The 16003-nt window shown below is 31.5% G+C and overlaps 2 protein-coding genes across 2 annotated transcripts; both read left to right on the top strand.

Moving 5' to 3' along the window:
- Positions 1-381: 381 nt before the first annotated feature.
- Positions 382-4308, top strand: LOC103872062 (myrosinase 2). Its single transcript, XM_009150404.2, has 13 exons — positions 382-395; positions 974-1041; positions 1183-1241; positions 1368-1443; positions 1520-1597; positions 1688-1775; positions 1872-2127; positions 2211-2326; positions 2639-2856; positions 2935-2966; positions 3057-3156; positions 3453-3558; positions 3912-4308. The coding sequence occupies exons 1-13, from the start codon at positions 382-384 to the stop codon at positions 4249-4251; spliced, it is 1551 nt and encodes a 516-aa protein (XP_009148652.1). The 3' UTR covers positions 4252-4308.
- Positions 4309-8546: 4238 nt separating this feature from the next.
- Positions 8547-15846, top strand: LOC103871502 (cytosolic sulfotransferase 11). The gene has a single exon (XM_009149758.3). The coding sequence runs from the start codon at positions 14775-14777 to the stop codon at positions 15780-15782; it is 1008 nt and encodes a 335-aa protein (XP_009148006.1). The 5' UTR covers positions 8547-14774; the 3' UTR covers positions 15783-15846.
- The last annotated feature ends 157 nt before the right edge of the window (positions 15847-16003 follow it).

Raw genomic sequence — 16003 nt, forward strand, 5'->3', positions numbered from 1 at the left:
TCTAACCTTTATACTTGACTCCTCTACTAGTTATATCCATTTCTTAATCTTAAAGATCAACTTGCAAGTAACACCTTGAATATCGGCTGGTGTTCAACTCAAATTGTATTGGATTGATCCTTGGTAATACTGGTGCAAAGATTTAGAATTTTATGATCTCATATGCAAGACAAATCCAAATCTTTGAGTCTGACTTCTTTTCCGTACTTGCCATCTTAGTATGGTTGCTTTAGTAATCTTTCATCCTTAATTGATTGTTAATGGCTTTTGATCAATTCTTACTACCATTATCATCTCTATGAATCTGCTCCAGCCGAAGATTGTTTATGTATGTACGATTTGTAATTGATATTTATTCAAGGTTGTGTACGATGCATAGAAATGTTGCGCTTCCTGTAATTAATTAATTATTAATTATCATAAAAATCGACTATTTATGGTGAATGAAAAGTTCTTTAACAAGATCACATTTTCTAAAGGAAGACTTCCAGAATGTTTGGATTAAATATCGAAAGACTGGATAAACTGGACAATTATTTTCTATAAAAGCAAGTTCCAAGCACACATAAATAAACAATACAAAACTAATGTTGAAAACATGATCCATCACCTTCAGGGTTTATTTATGCCCCTCTTAATCTTTAGTATTATATCATCTCTGTATTTCTCACAGGGTACATTTGAGACAACATGTGGAGAGTACCCACCATTTAATTGTAACAATACGGCTAGTTTCAACAGAGATAGCTTCAACAAGGGTTTCCTTTTTGGTGTCGCTTCTTCTGCTTATCAGGCACTTATTTTATTTCAGTCTTCAATACACGACATAATTGTTTCCCTTGCAACCACAAGCAAACAAAAGCCACATCTATTTAGTATATCAAAGTGTCTGTTGATATATATATATATGTGTGTGTGCGTGTGTGTGTAGATTCCATAGTGAGATGTATTGGTTTGACTGATTTAACATTAGATTTCAGATTGAGGGTGCCCAAGGAAGAGGCTTAAATATTTGGGATGGGTTTACTCATCGATATCCAAGTAACTTGCTTGTTTTTTTTTTCTCAAAAAAACTTCTATTTCGGTATAAGTTTTAGTTCTCTCTCTCTCTCTATGTATATATTAAAACTGCTTGTAACACGAATATATTTGGATTTTCCTGGTGTAAAAAACGACTAACAGCTAAGGGAAAAGATAAATCAACCGGAGATATCGCTGCTGGCTCTTACTTGCATTATAAGGTTGGTTATTAATTTGCATGCTATAGGCTTTAATATTATCCCCAGTTAGACAATAATCGATTCAAAATATTTTTCCATATGTGACTATGCATATAAAATACATGTCCCGTATAATTATGCTTATAGGCAGATATAGACGTGATGAAAGAAATTGGGGTCGATGCCTACAGATTCTCAGTCGCATGGTCCAGAATCATACCAAGTGCGTCGTATATAACTTCTGTAGATTGAAACGTCCTGCCTCATTGAAAATTATGTAGTATGTATATTTTGATTAGGAGGAAAGGCTAGTCGCGGTGTAAATGAAGAAGGAATTGGTTACTACAACAATCTCATAAATGGACTTGTATCGAAAGGTATATGCAAAGATTAACTAATTAATGTTGGTGGATAAATATTATGTATATACTTTGCATCTTTCAAATGGGTTGTATTGCAATTTCCAGGCATTAAGCCATTCGTCACACTCTTCCACTGGGACCTTCCTCAAACTTTGCAAGATGAATATGAAGGTTTCTTGGACCATCAGATTATGTACCCTCATCTTCCTTTTCTTTCTTGATATTCACTAATTCTAACTGATTTTAACCACTTGATTTTTCTTTTCTCTCTCTTATAAATTGTGTCTAGCGAGGACTTCAAAAGTTACGCGGAAATTTGTTTTCAAAGATTTGGTGACAGAGTCAAGAACTGGATTACGATAAATCAACCTTACACTATTCCTACACGAGGCTATGCAACTGGTACAGACGCACCTGGACGATGCTCTGCTTGGCTCAACAAAAACTGTTACGAAGGAGACTCCGCGACTGAGCCTTATATTGTTGCGCATCATGTCCTACTTGCTCATGCAACTGTCGTGAATCTGTACAGACAAAAGTATCAGGTTCTTAGATAAATGCACAAAAGAACGTTAACTGAAAATGTCTATAACTATCTAACTAAGACAATATACTATTATAACTACAGCTAATTCAAGCAGGGGAAATTGGAATCACAATGATAACGAGATGGTTTCTTCCATACAATAACTCCGACGAAAATCTTAAAGCAGTTGAACGAGCCAAAGAGTTTTTCCACGGATGGTATGTTATATGTTTTTTTGTAACTTGGTATATTTGTTATATGTTCCTCCATTAATTTACGTTTTTAGTACGGGATAGGTTCTTGATCGAAACCTAAACTAATATTTTAAACCTGTATGTTTTTTTTTGAAACACTGTATGTAAAACGTAAAATTTAATCAATATTTATAGATGGTGGGACTTGTATCGTGACCTAGACCCACATGGAGTCTCTTCATCCACTCCAACAAAACCACCGAGTCACACGTTAGATTTTTGGGTTGTTTTATATATAGCAATCTAAAGAGGGACACTAATATCAATTGTATACAGGTTTATGGATCCGCTAACAAAGGGACACTATCCATTAATCATGAAGCAAATATTGAAAGAGAGACTTCCACGGTTTACAACAATTGAAGCGTTACTAGTGAAAGGATCATATGATTTTATTGGAGTCAACTATTACATGACACAGTTTGCAAAAGCTGTTCCACCAGCTAATCCTAATAAATTAAGTGTCATGACGGATTCACAAGTTGACCTTTCTTGTAAGTCTATCCTTATTTATGACGACTATTTGGAATGCATTTAATGGGAAGATCATAGTTTCTAGGGTTTTCTTGTAGATGTTAATGAAGACGGTCCCATAAGTCGATGCGTAAGTTTCATGCGTGGTTAACATATATAAATTAATATGCGGTAAAATATAAGTTAGTTGATGATTCGTTTTGTTACTATGATAATGAAGCCATTTGGAGATGTCTACTACCGTCCAAGAGGTATATTAGATGTACTAGAGTACTTCAAGACAAACTATGGCAATCCCAAAGTTTATATAACGGAAAACGGTAAGTACGTGATGATTGTTGAAGAATTATTTTAGTTATTTTTACAAAAATTGTTTTCATGTTTTCTATGAATTTTTATAAAATAATAATCAAAGTTTTAAGTTTTATAAAATTTAGTCTATTAAGTTACTATAACTTTGAAAATGAAAATTGATAATAGCAGTAAATGATGTAGTTATAATAAAGATCAATGTATTCTTTTAATATGTAGGAAAACATAAGAAATCTATTTTAAAATCGAGTGAGTAGTAGTTATTATGAAAATTCTCTTACAATAATCTTTTAAACATATGTAGGCTTTCGAAGCCTTGATAGCAATCGGTTGGCCGATGAAATCAAGAACGATCATGAGAGAATTGGATTTATATGCAGTCATCTTTGTTTTATTCGATCAGCCATCGAGTCAGTCTTCTCTGATCTTTTCTTATTCAGTGTAAATTTTAATAGCTAGGTCTACAGAAAATATAATATATATATATATATATATATATCATCATTTCATAAAAAATTGCTATATATATATATGCTTATTGACACAAAGTCAATATCAGATTTTTAAAGTTTTCAATATACTATGTTTTATGTGGAAGGAAATAATATGTTAATTTACATCCATTTGAAATATATTATTTGTATTAAAGTCTATGTGATGAACATGATACAAAAATATGTCAACTGCTAAATTAATATTTAAATGATATATAGATAACTTCAATTCAAATTATATTGTTTTTTTGTTTGTTAACAATTAACAGGAATGGCTGTCAAGTGAAGGGATATTTTGTTTGGTCTCTAGGAGATAATTATGAATTCTGTGATGGCTACACAGTCAGATTTGGATTGACGTATATTGACTTTGCTAACATTACACATGATAGAGATCTGAAATCTTCAGGAAAATGGTACCAAGAGTTTTTGAAGCCAAAGCAAAATGTTATCACAAAAGTGCAAGATTATCACTCGCAACGTTTTCTGTATGATTCATATACACATCCCCAATCGAGAGATACACTAGCACACACTGAAAGACATAAATGCCAGCGTCCTGTTGCAACCACGTCAATTTGTACAGAATGTGATGCGGTTTATTCTTAAGACCAAGCTTCTTCACCGTGTCTTTAGCAGATGCCAGAATCGATAAATAAATTTACAAAACTTGGACCGGCAAAGGAGGTAGACCAAGATCTTATGGTCTCTGATCTACTGTGTAGAGGAACAAATGAATGGAATGCCGTAAGGGTCGAGAGTCTCTTCCCTCTGCTCGCAGAGAAGATATTGAGCATCAAACCCAGCACCATGGGAGCTAGGGATAGGTTCGTGTGGCCACTGAACAGAGATGGAAACTACTCGGCAAAATCTGGCTACATCTCAGCGGTTAAAAACCGAACAACTCTCGACATCGACAGTCAGGTACTCGAGTTGGAATGGGCAAAAAAAGTTTGGCCCGCACCTTGCATCCCAAAGATCAAAATGTTCACATGGAAACTGTGTCAAGGAGCACTCCCCCTTGGCGCAAATTTAGAGAAAAGAGGATTTGGAACAAGCATCCGCTGCCCTAGATGTGGAGAGAGAGAAACAGCGGAACACCTGATTCTGCATTGTCGCTTTGCCCAGGAAACATGGACGAATGCCCCTTTCACAAAGAGATTTGATACAAGCAGCTTAAACTCCTTGAATGACGCAATCCTTATTGGCATGAAGCTGGTTTGCCTGCCACCCACCGGAGTAACCACATCTGCCTTCCTTTGGATCTGCTGGGGACTGTGGACAGCCAGGAACAAATTGGTCTTTGAAAACAGAGTGATCTCATCTACTGAAGTAGTTTCAAGCGCCATCAAGAACGCAAGAGAATGGCTGGTAGCGCAACCATCTATATCACCGCCATTAACGCTGACTGGCCAAGGGCCAAACATCGTTACCACACGAAGTGAATGTGTCTCATGCTTCACGGATGCAGCTTGGAGAGCCTCAGATGGAACCACAGGATGCGGATGGATCTTCGAGTTCCCAATACCACATGATAGCCACCAAGGAACCTCTTCCTTCAAGCACACGCGATCACCTTTGATTGGAGAAGCGCTTGCGATGCGTTCAGCACTCTCCCATGCCCTGGACTTGGGAATTACCAGAGTCTGTGTATACTCAGACTGCCAACAGCTCGTCAGAGCAATCTTGTCGAAGTCACCACCGGTAGAGCTCTACGGAATCGCCCGGGACATCGATACTCTATCCTTGCAATTTGATGTTTTCTCCCTGTCTTTTATCTCTAGGAACTTTAATGTCACGGCTGATTTGCTAGCAAAAACAGCATTATGTAATATTCCCTACCTTCAGTAGGGCAATCCATCTTTAATGAAGTTATGTGTTCAAAAAAAAAAATTTACAAAACTTCCAACTAATAATGCATTGCGAATATATAAATTATTGTGCTGCAGAAATTCATTTTTATTTTAGCGTGTAAGAAAATCTAAAGAAGAATAGATATTCTACCATGGACTAAATTCCCTTTGAGTTGAAGCTCTGCTTCTCACGACCAAGGTTACTCTTATGAATGCTGACGTTGGGCCATGGTCTCGGCCAAGAATAAACTATATATATCTATCTATCTATCTATCTTATTAAAACTCAAGTACAAAATTGGAGTGTTTGGAGACTTGAATAGGACTTTTAAAAATTTGGAGTGTTTGGAAACATGAATTGCACTCTTTTAAAAAGAAATATTTTTGTTTGAAAACAAGGATAGTAGTATTAAGAAAAAAAGTAATGGGCTTATGTTTTTTAAAAAAATTGAAAGTTATCTAGGCCACTTTTAAAATATACCAAAATGGGTCAATCTAATTCCCTAAAAATTTTTTTTCTAAACTAACCATAAAACAAAATTTAAACTTTATATACATATTTCAAATCAAAATAATAATTCAAATTTGATTTATATCAAAAATTGATTCAAAAATATACATATATTCAAAAATAGATTTTTACTAAACTATTTTTCAATAACCATTATAAAAAAATATTGTCAATATATATAAGAAAAATATAATACAAAGCCCAATTTGAAATACCAACTCAAATTATGGTTTTCATATTTCATATTAAGTTTTAAAAATATAATATATGTAATTATTTATATGATGGTATGTATAAAATACTATTAATTATATGATTACTTATATGATGGTACATATAAAATACGATTAATTATATGATGATAAAATACGATATATAATAATGACTAGGGATGGGCTTTTGGATACCCATACGGGTTTAGTTCTGATCGGTTTGTATTTTGGGTTTTCGGGGTCAAAGATTTCAGCCTTATTAGAATGTTTCTAAATTTTGGTTTGAGTTCGATTTGGATCTTTGCGGGTTTGGTTTGGGTTTGGATAACTAATTTAAATTATTTTTAAAGTCTTAAATCATTATATATTTTAAATTTCTCAAAATGTATAAATAAAATAATATATTACGTATAAATTTGAATAACATATGTCATAATACTTAAGCTTAACATATCAATTGGATTGATTTAAAATTTTGGATACGAAATCAATAATTATTTTAAGTATTTTTGGTGATTTGAGTATACTTTAACTATTTCAGATATTTACTTTTGACTATCTATATATATTTTCAAGTATTTAAACCAATTTAAAAGTATCATTTTTGATGTTTTATATACGTTAAATCTAAAAATAATTAATATATATAAGTATATAAATCTATTTTTAGATAAATTTGAATACCCAAATACTTCGGTTCGGATCAGATTCGGTTCTCTAAATAATAAAATTTTGAATAATTAGAATATTTAATCAATTTATGTTTGGGTTTGGTACTATATCTTTGGATCGGTATCGGTTATGTTCCTCGGATTCATTTTTCCAAATCCTAATAATTACATGAAAAACAAATATCAACATATTTTTCAAAATATACACCCGCGCGCCTGCGCGGGTCAAAATCTAGTATCTTATTATAAGAGCATGCTGCATGTCCAACGTTTAGTTTTCACCACCAATATCTAAGAAAAAATAATATAAAAAGAAAAATAGAGGAAATAAAGAGAATTTGTATCTGAAATCCAGAATTTCCCTTGACCACATATTTTTTCTACTGATTATTTTTCTGTTTTTAATTAAAATTTAATTGTTTTAAAATATACAATAAAATGATAATATCCAGCATTTATGATTTTTGCAAGAACCCCACAGATAAATTTGCTCTAAATTATATTTTCTACTGACTATATTGTGTATGCTTTAAACTAAATAAATGAATGTTTTTATCTCCAAGTGGTTTTAAGTCCAAAATACCAAAAACAGGTCCATCATGAATCAAAACAGAGCAATGTGAAAAGATCAGGAGGTGATCAAACCAAGTGGTCGACCAAAACTCGTTTGATCAAAGTCAGTGATAGATCAGTCACTTGACATAATCAATCAATCACTTTAGAGTTTACAGTTTAAGGATAAAATTACAGAACTGGAAATAACCATATTTTAATAAATAATTTAAAATATTATTATATATAGTAATTTTCATAATTAATATGGAGAAAATGGATAAAAATGATATAAAATTACACTTAAAACACAAAAATTGTTATATTTGTGAAATAAATAAAAATCTCAAAACTACTATTTCATGGAACGGAGAGAATAGCTTTCGAAAACAGACATCCGACTAATTTTTCGTGCTCCTGTGGTTTTGTCTTTGTGTGCAGAGGTATCAAAGATCAGTCTTTTTATGTTAGTCTCCGGTTGGTATTAATTATAGAAACATGTTGCATCGCACCAAGATGGATCAAGCCAGTTTTGGGCTCATGTTTGATGCATACTGGTAAAGGAGTTATCTTATACGGATCCTACTGGGAACATGTGTTGAGCTACTGGAATGGAAGCTTAGAGGACAAGGAGAATGTTCTGTTTATGATGTGAAGAGATCATTGAAGAACCTCATCTTCAAGTCAAGACACTCATTGAGTTCTTAAATTATACATTCACCGAGGAGGAAGCAGCGAGGGAACCGGTGGAGGCAGTGCCAGCTTTTGGGTGTGCAAATGCACCGGGTCCTTAATTTTTATTAAAATTTCGTCACTGTTTTAGGGTCCTAGATTTTAAAATCTTATAAATAAAAGGTCCAATTTTAAAGTGTTATTCAAACATAGCAGAAAAATGTTTTATGGCACAAGGCTGGGCCTGGGTGGAGGAGATCGTTAACTTGTATAGTTTGAGTAATTTGAGAAGTTTGGAGATTAATAAAATGGGGCGATAAGAGATGGTGTTGATTCTAATGTGTTCTTTAGGAAAGAAGAAGTTGGTGATTGGAAGAATCATCTGATTCCTTAAATGACGAAAATGATTGACGAGATTGTTGTGTAACGCTCTCTTTATTTACTTAACCACACACTAAATTTCAGCAAATAAAGTTATATTATGTTATATTCTTGGTTTCATGCCTAGTTAAATCTAAAGGTTATTATTACTAGCAAGGTTAACATGAATTCATGATGTTTGCATGTGAAACACTTGGCGTGTCTCTAAGAGCATTTTCTAGGGTTTTTTTCAAATATGACCTAAAATTTCAAGTCAAACACAAAAATAACTTATGTTTTTTAAAAATTTTTTTTTTTTCATATTCTTCCTAGAAGTTTGAGCTATTCACGAAAATGCTATTACATTTTTTTTTTTTTGCAAATGATTCTTTTACCATATCATCTTCATCTTCACAAAGTATTTACAATATTGCCATTGCCATCAATACACTAACCACCATGAACAACCAATTTGAAGCTCTTGATGCACCAAAGTTTTGATTTTACTCTTCATATCTCATTACTTATGCACACAAATCACATCTCTTTCCCTCTCTTTTCAAATTCATCCAAAAAAAACTAAGATTTTGATTCTAAACTTTGTAAGGTTCATAGAGACATTGAAGTTCATAATTCATGGTCATTAATTAATGACTTGGTAGCTTTTGTAGTAAAGTTGTGGGTACTTGGAAAAATAAGTAATCTCACAGGCTCAAGATATGAAATCTTTTTTTTTTCTCAGATCTGTTCGCGAAGACTTTCAGAAGACTTCGGAAAGACTTTTAGAAGACTTCGGGAAGACTTTCAGAAGACTTCGCTAGATATGTTCTCCATCAAGAAGACTTCCTTAGAAGTCTTCTAACTTTTCTTTATTAAAAAAAAAAACCGAAAATTCCAGAGAAGACTTCTCGAGAAGTCTTCTCGGATAAATATGTTAGTTTTGCAATTAACCAAAATTTGAGAAATTTGACTTTTTAGAGAAGACTTCTCGGGAAGTCTTCTCCGAAAAAACTTCTATAGAAGTCTTCTGAAAGATTTTCCAAAGTCTTCTCACTGTCGCAAGAAGTCTGCGTGGGTTACTTTTGCAATTGAAAAATAATAGTGAAACATCTAATCTATTAAATTAGAGTTCTATTTTGTATCTACTTATAAGAAGTTGACATTTAAAAACTGGTCCTAATAATAGTGAAATATATCATATCCTAAACAATAAAACTTTCATGTTTAACATAAATAAAGATAATATAATTTATAGTATTATCATATATGGCAAATAAAGTTTAGTAGACAATATAAATCAAATACCAAATCTAAACAATATATTTTGTTCTAATAAATCCAACTAATACGAAATATCCCTCAAAACACTTTAATTAAGTTAAAATTATTACTACTGTACGTATTAAACTAATTCAAAACATATATTTTTTTTTAAACCTAAAGTCAGATTTTATTTCATATATAAATTTCATAGCAAAATGATCATTTTAAAATTTAACTATACTTTGATAAAAAATAATAATATATATAGAGAAATTTACACTTAAAACACTCATCATTTTGTATTTCAATTTTTAATTTGTGAAACTAAAATGGTTATTACACTTAAAACACTCATTATTTGTTTCTCGAAAAAATTAAAATGATTATAACACCAACACAAAACATGTAAAAATAGAAATTCACATAATCTGTTAAAATGTCATTTGTCTTTAAAATGAGTTAAAATTTAGCAAAGCTATATATACTTTAAACAAAATTGTCAACACAATTTAAATTATTATCAAAAGACAAATATCAAATAGGTCTGCAAATAATAATTTTAAAATCAGATATATTTTTTATAAAATAAAATCATATATAAAAATTGTCCGTGTTTTCTAAACGCGAGTCAGAACCTAGTTTAATATTAATGAAAAAACTTTTTAAGAAGTAGTCTTCTCAAAATTTATTTCGGGTTTTGGTCAAACCATTGGTTACGAGAAAAGAGTCAATTGCAAAAGTATTCCAGGTAGACTTCTTGCGACATTGAGAAGACTTTTATAGAAGTATTCTCCGAGAAGACTTCCTGAGAAGTCTTCTATAAAAAGCCAAGTTTCTGACAAACTTCAGTCAATTGCAAAACTAACATGTTTATCTGAGAAGACTTCTCAAGAAGTCTTCTGTGGCATTTTTGAGAATTTTTCAAATTCAAAATTAAGCCAATATTTACAAAGGAAGACTTCTAAAGATGTCTTATGTAGAGTAGACTTCTTAAGAAGTCTTCCTTCGTAAGTTTGCAATTGCAAAAATGACCTAAATAGAAGAAGTCTTCTCGGAGAAGACTTCTGTAGAAGTCTTCTACGTCTATGTTTATTAAACTTTCATTTTCTCTACACTTAAAATAACTTTTAAATATTTTCTTATTAATTCTTGTATATTAGTCAATATTGGGCCTCCTGGATAAAATTCATAACTTATTTGGTGATAATTATGAGATTTCAAATATTTATGTTTACTAATGTTTCTAGCTAATCCGAGAAGACTTCTCCCGAGAAGACTTCTGGAGAAGTCTTTTCTAGATGACTTCTGAAGAAGTCTTCTATGTAAGATTTTTAAGAGTGTTAAGTAACTTTAAGATATGCTTTTAACTTTCAAAAGTGTTAAGTAACTTCAAGAATATCAAATCATGTGGTTTAATGTGTCTCTTTAGATTATAAGATATAATTTTTAACCTGCATGAAATTTAAAATTTCAACTTTCACTTAAAATTCAAGTTTGATCTTTTGTGAATTTGACTAAGTTTTCTTTTGAAATCTTTTCCCTTAGTTTTAGTAAATTTGACTGAGTTTTTGTGTTATTATGTTTTGTTATGAGTGGGTAGAATGGTTTAAAAAATTTCTTGGTATGTTGTATCAATAACTTCAATAATGTCAAGTACTTTGGAAAAAACATGAAAATATAAACCAAATTCTTTTGATTAATATCTCTTCAAGTTTAGAAAAGAATTCACAAGTAAAATAATACACATACAAATCATAAAACATACCATAAACAAAACTATTACACATGGAGGTAAATATAATTCATCCACATAGATAAGCTTGGACTCAACTTGATATCATTCCTCTGTAACACCTTGGGCAAAAGACTTCAGAAGACTTCCCGAAGACTTCGCGGAAAGTCGTCTAGCATAAAACACATTAGAAGACTTCCCAAGAAGTCTTTCGGGAGTCTTCCAAGAGTCTTCCGAAAAATTTTCAAAGTCTGACTTAGATCTGAAAAAACTGCATATTCAAAAACATTCAAATGGTTTCAAAACAGAGAAAACTTCAAAAATAATTTGTTATGCCTAAATAATAATAAAAATAATCAAATTAGATTGAATCTATAACTTTTTAGAATCTAATATATAAACATATACGGAATACATATCCAAAATTTGTACCACTTTGGGCAGAAGACTTTGGAAGACTTCCTGAAGATTTCGTGGGAAGTTTTCTAGCATAAAATGCATTAGAAGACTTGCCTAAAGTATTCTGAGAAGTCTTCCGAGAGCCTTTTGAGAAGTCTTTCAAAGTCTGTCTGTGATTTGTAAAACCTGCAAATTCAAAAATATTCAAATGGCTTCAAAACAGAGAAAAACAGAGAAAAACTTCAAAAATATAATTTTATGCTTAAATAATAAACGAAACAGTCACATTAAGTTGAATCTATAACATTTTAGAATATAATATATAAACACACACAATAATACATATCCAAGATTTATAGATCTACATTTGAATGAGTGAAAGATGAGAACTATGTAATGAAAAATCTGCAAAAAGAAGATAAATTAGTGAGAAGACATAAGAAAAAAATGAGATGGATTTAAAGTTTGGTGTTTTGATGTTCAAAGATATTAGAGAGAGGTTGGAGAGTTTTAGAGTGAGAAACATTATATTTTTGTTGCAGCCATTTGAGAGGAAAAAAAAATGTGTAAATTTTCCTTATATAAGGAGACAAAATTTTTATTTAGGTTAAATATTTTCGATACAGAAGACTTCTTGGGAATACTTCTTCTAAGTCTTCTAAGAAGACTTCTTGTGAAGTCTTCTAGACCCTAAAATCAAATACACGAGAAAACTTCTGGAAGACTTCGCTTTACGAGGAAAACTAAAATTTAGGTGAAAATAATTCAGAAGACTTTTTGGGAAGTCTGATTGAGAAGTCTTTTAAAAATTTTCTAAACCATAACCTAATCAAATAACTAACTAAACAGAAAAAGACAATTCATTAAACTTAAAATCAACTTATATAGCATTTAATACACAAAACTAAACGCATGTAGGTCAATTTTTTTCTTTTAAAGTTAAGATTCTGAAATCAAATCCTAAATATAAACAATACTATAATATATGTTAATAAACCCTAAACCAAGTCTTCTTGAAGATTTCCAGACCTTATAATCAAATAACTAAGCAAAAACACTTCCTTAAACTTAAAAGAAACTTAGAAAGTGTTTAAATCAAGTAATTAGATAGATACTAAACACATATATGTAAAACTAAAAAAAAAAGGATAATATTTCAAAATATAACCCTAAAAACCAACAGTACTATAACATATGTTACTAAACCCTAAACTGAAGGCTATCATGACTCATTCTACATTCATTCATCTATGTTAAAAATAATTCAAGTTCAGTAAAACTAAATTTCCATCATTTATAAAATTTATTAATTACTTTTAAGATCTAATATATGAGAAGCCTTCTCCTAGAAGACTTCGATTTAGGCGGAAAACCTAAATTCTTTTAAAATTTAGGCGGGAGCCCTAAACTCTACTAAAATTTAGGTGGGATATGCCAGAAGATTTCTTGGGAAGTCTTTTGTGAGTCTTCCATACCTTATAATCAATTAACTAAACAAAAAGACATTTCCTTAAACTTATAAAATACTTAGAAAGTGTTTAAATCAAGTTATTAGATAGTCACTAAACACATATAGGTCAAAAAAGTTTTTTTTTTAAGATAAGATTTCAAAATCTAACCCTAAATATACCAATAATGTTATAACATATGTTACCAAACCCTAAACCAAGGACTATCATGAGTTAATTTTCTTTCACTCATCTATGTTGAAAACAATTCAATTTTAGTGAAACTAAATTTACATCATTTGAAAATGTTTATTATTACATGATTTCAATTTTTTCCCTATCAAAATATTTTTTATAAAGAATTTAAATTATTTTTAAGATCTACTGATCTAAAAGACTTACAAAGAAGTCTTCTCCGAAAAGACTTCTTTGTAAGTATTCTCATGGGGAGGGTTATAATGGTAAAACTCAATACATGTTTTTTGTTTAGTCATAAAGAGGTTGTTGTAATTCCACTAGCCTTTAGGGCTAATTTTACATTTGATTGAATTTGAGGTATATTTTTGTATTCAAAATCAAATTTTGAATCATTTTTAGAAATTTCCTCTTTTTTCTATTACCAAATTTTTTCAAATAGCTATCTAAAATAAATAATATTAATATCTTATAATTTAATTTAATTCCTTAAAATGAACTAATTATTTTTACTTCTATAAATTTCTCGTGAATGCGTCTGACTTTCATTTATATTTTATATTTTTCTTCTATATACTTTTAATTGTTAAAATATTGATTTAAATTTTACCACTGGATGGTTTAAAACATTTATTTAGCTGTCCAAAGCAACAAAACATACATATCTCTATTTTCATAATAAAATAATATTTAAAATAGCAAATTTGATTTTAGAATGATTTAAATTTCGTTATACACCAATAAAAATAATATTCGTTAGGTTTCATAGTGCATTTTAAGTTTTTTTTTTAGGTCAACTGTATTTTTAAAATTAAGAACGTAGATTTAGAAAATAAGTAAAAACAATTCAAAGGAGAAAATATCAATTTTTAAAGATTTATAAATATACAATAAAAAATGTTGTAAATTATTTATTCACACAGTCATTATACAAAACATTAAGTAACATTAAATTGTTTTATTTTATTTTTGCTTTCTTCAAGTTTGATTCATCAACCTCGACCAAAAATATAAAGTTGCAAATGGATTCTTGAAACTTAAGATTCATTTGTGGCCTAGGAGGCAGCCATAACTGAAACGCAGACAAGCCCTAAACACGTGTTACCATATCTCTTTTTCTTTTTATGAAGTCCAGTCTAGTATAAACATATCTAAACATGTGAGTTTGTGAGACCGGATTTTCCAAAGCATCAAATCAAAAACTCTTTTCTCTTCCTCCTTTTCTATTATCATCTCTTTGTGTACCTAGCGAAAAAGCATCAGAATGGAGGCTTCTCAAGAACTTCACCTTCCAAACTACATGAAAGACGATAACACTAGCCAAGAAACCAATAATTTGATATCTTCTCTTCCTGCAGACAAAGATTTCATGGGTTACAGTCTCTACAACTACAAAGGTTGTTGGTACTATCCCAACACACTCCAAGCCGTTCTTGACGTCCAAGACAATTTCCGGCCACAAAAGAACGACATAATCCTCGCTTCTTTACCCAAAGGTGGAACCACTTGGCTCAAATCTTTAGTTTTTGCAATTGTACATAGAGAAAAGTACCGTGAAAATCCCCAAATAATACATCCTTTGCTCTCACAAAACCCTCATGACCTTGTCCCATTCCTTGAGATTGAGCTATACGCTAGTAGCCACACTCCAGATCTCGCAAAGTTTCCTTCTCCTATGATCTTTTCAACACACATGCACCTAAATGCATTGCATGAAGCCACCACAAAGTCTTCTTCCTCACCATGCAAAATCGTCTACGTGTGTAGAGGTCTCAAAGATACGTTTGTCTCCGGTTGGCATTACAAAAACATGTTGCATCGCACCAAGATGGATCAAGCCAGCTTTGAGCTCATGTTTGATGGTTACTGTAGAGGAGTTACCTTATACGGACCCTATTGGGAACATATGTTGAGCTATTGGAAAGGGAGCTTAGAAGACAGGGAGAATGTTCTTTTTATGAGGTATGAAGAGATCATTGAGGAGCCACTTATTCAGGTGAAGAGACTCGCTGAGTTCTTGAACTGTCCATTCACCGAGGAAGAAGAAGAGAGTGGATCAGCGGAGGAGATCTTGAACTTGTGTAGTTTGCGTAACTTGAGCAACTTGGAGATTAATAAGAAAGGGACTACGAGAATTGGTATAGATTCTAATGTATTCTTCAGGAAAGGTGAAGTTGGTGACTGGAAGAATCATCTGACTCCTCAAATGGCGAAAAGGATTGACGAGGTTGTTGAGGTTAAACTACGAGGTTCGGGTTTGATATTTCAGTAAGGTTGTGCTATGTTGTTGTTTTCTCTTGAGCACATTAAATTTCAGCAAACAAAGTTATGTACTTCTTCTATTTTCCATGCATGGTTAAATCTCAAGGTTATTATTATTACAAACTAGCAAAGTAAGGTCTCAGAACTACCTTCAAGATTCTAAGTCATCACCTGCTTTCCTCAATTGCGCTTTACCTTCTTAGGATACTGTTTGTACAGGATTCGGTCGAT

This window comes from Brassica rapa, chromosome A01 (assembly GCF_000309985.2).
Source record: "Brassica rapa cultivar Chiifu-401-42 chromosome A01, CAAS_Brap_v3.01, whole genome shotgun sequence".
In the NCBI taxonomy this organism is placed as follows: Eukaryota; Viridiplantae; Streptophyta; class Magnoliopsida; order Brassicales; family Brassicaceae; genus Brassica; species Brassica rapa.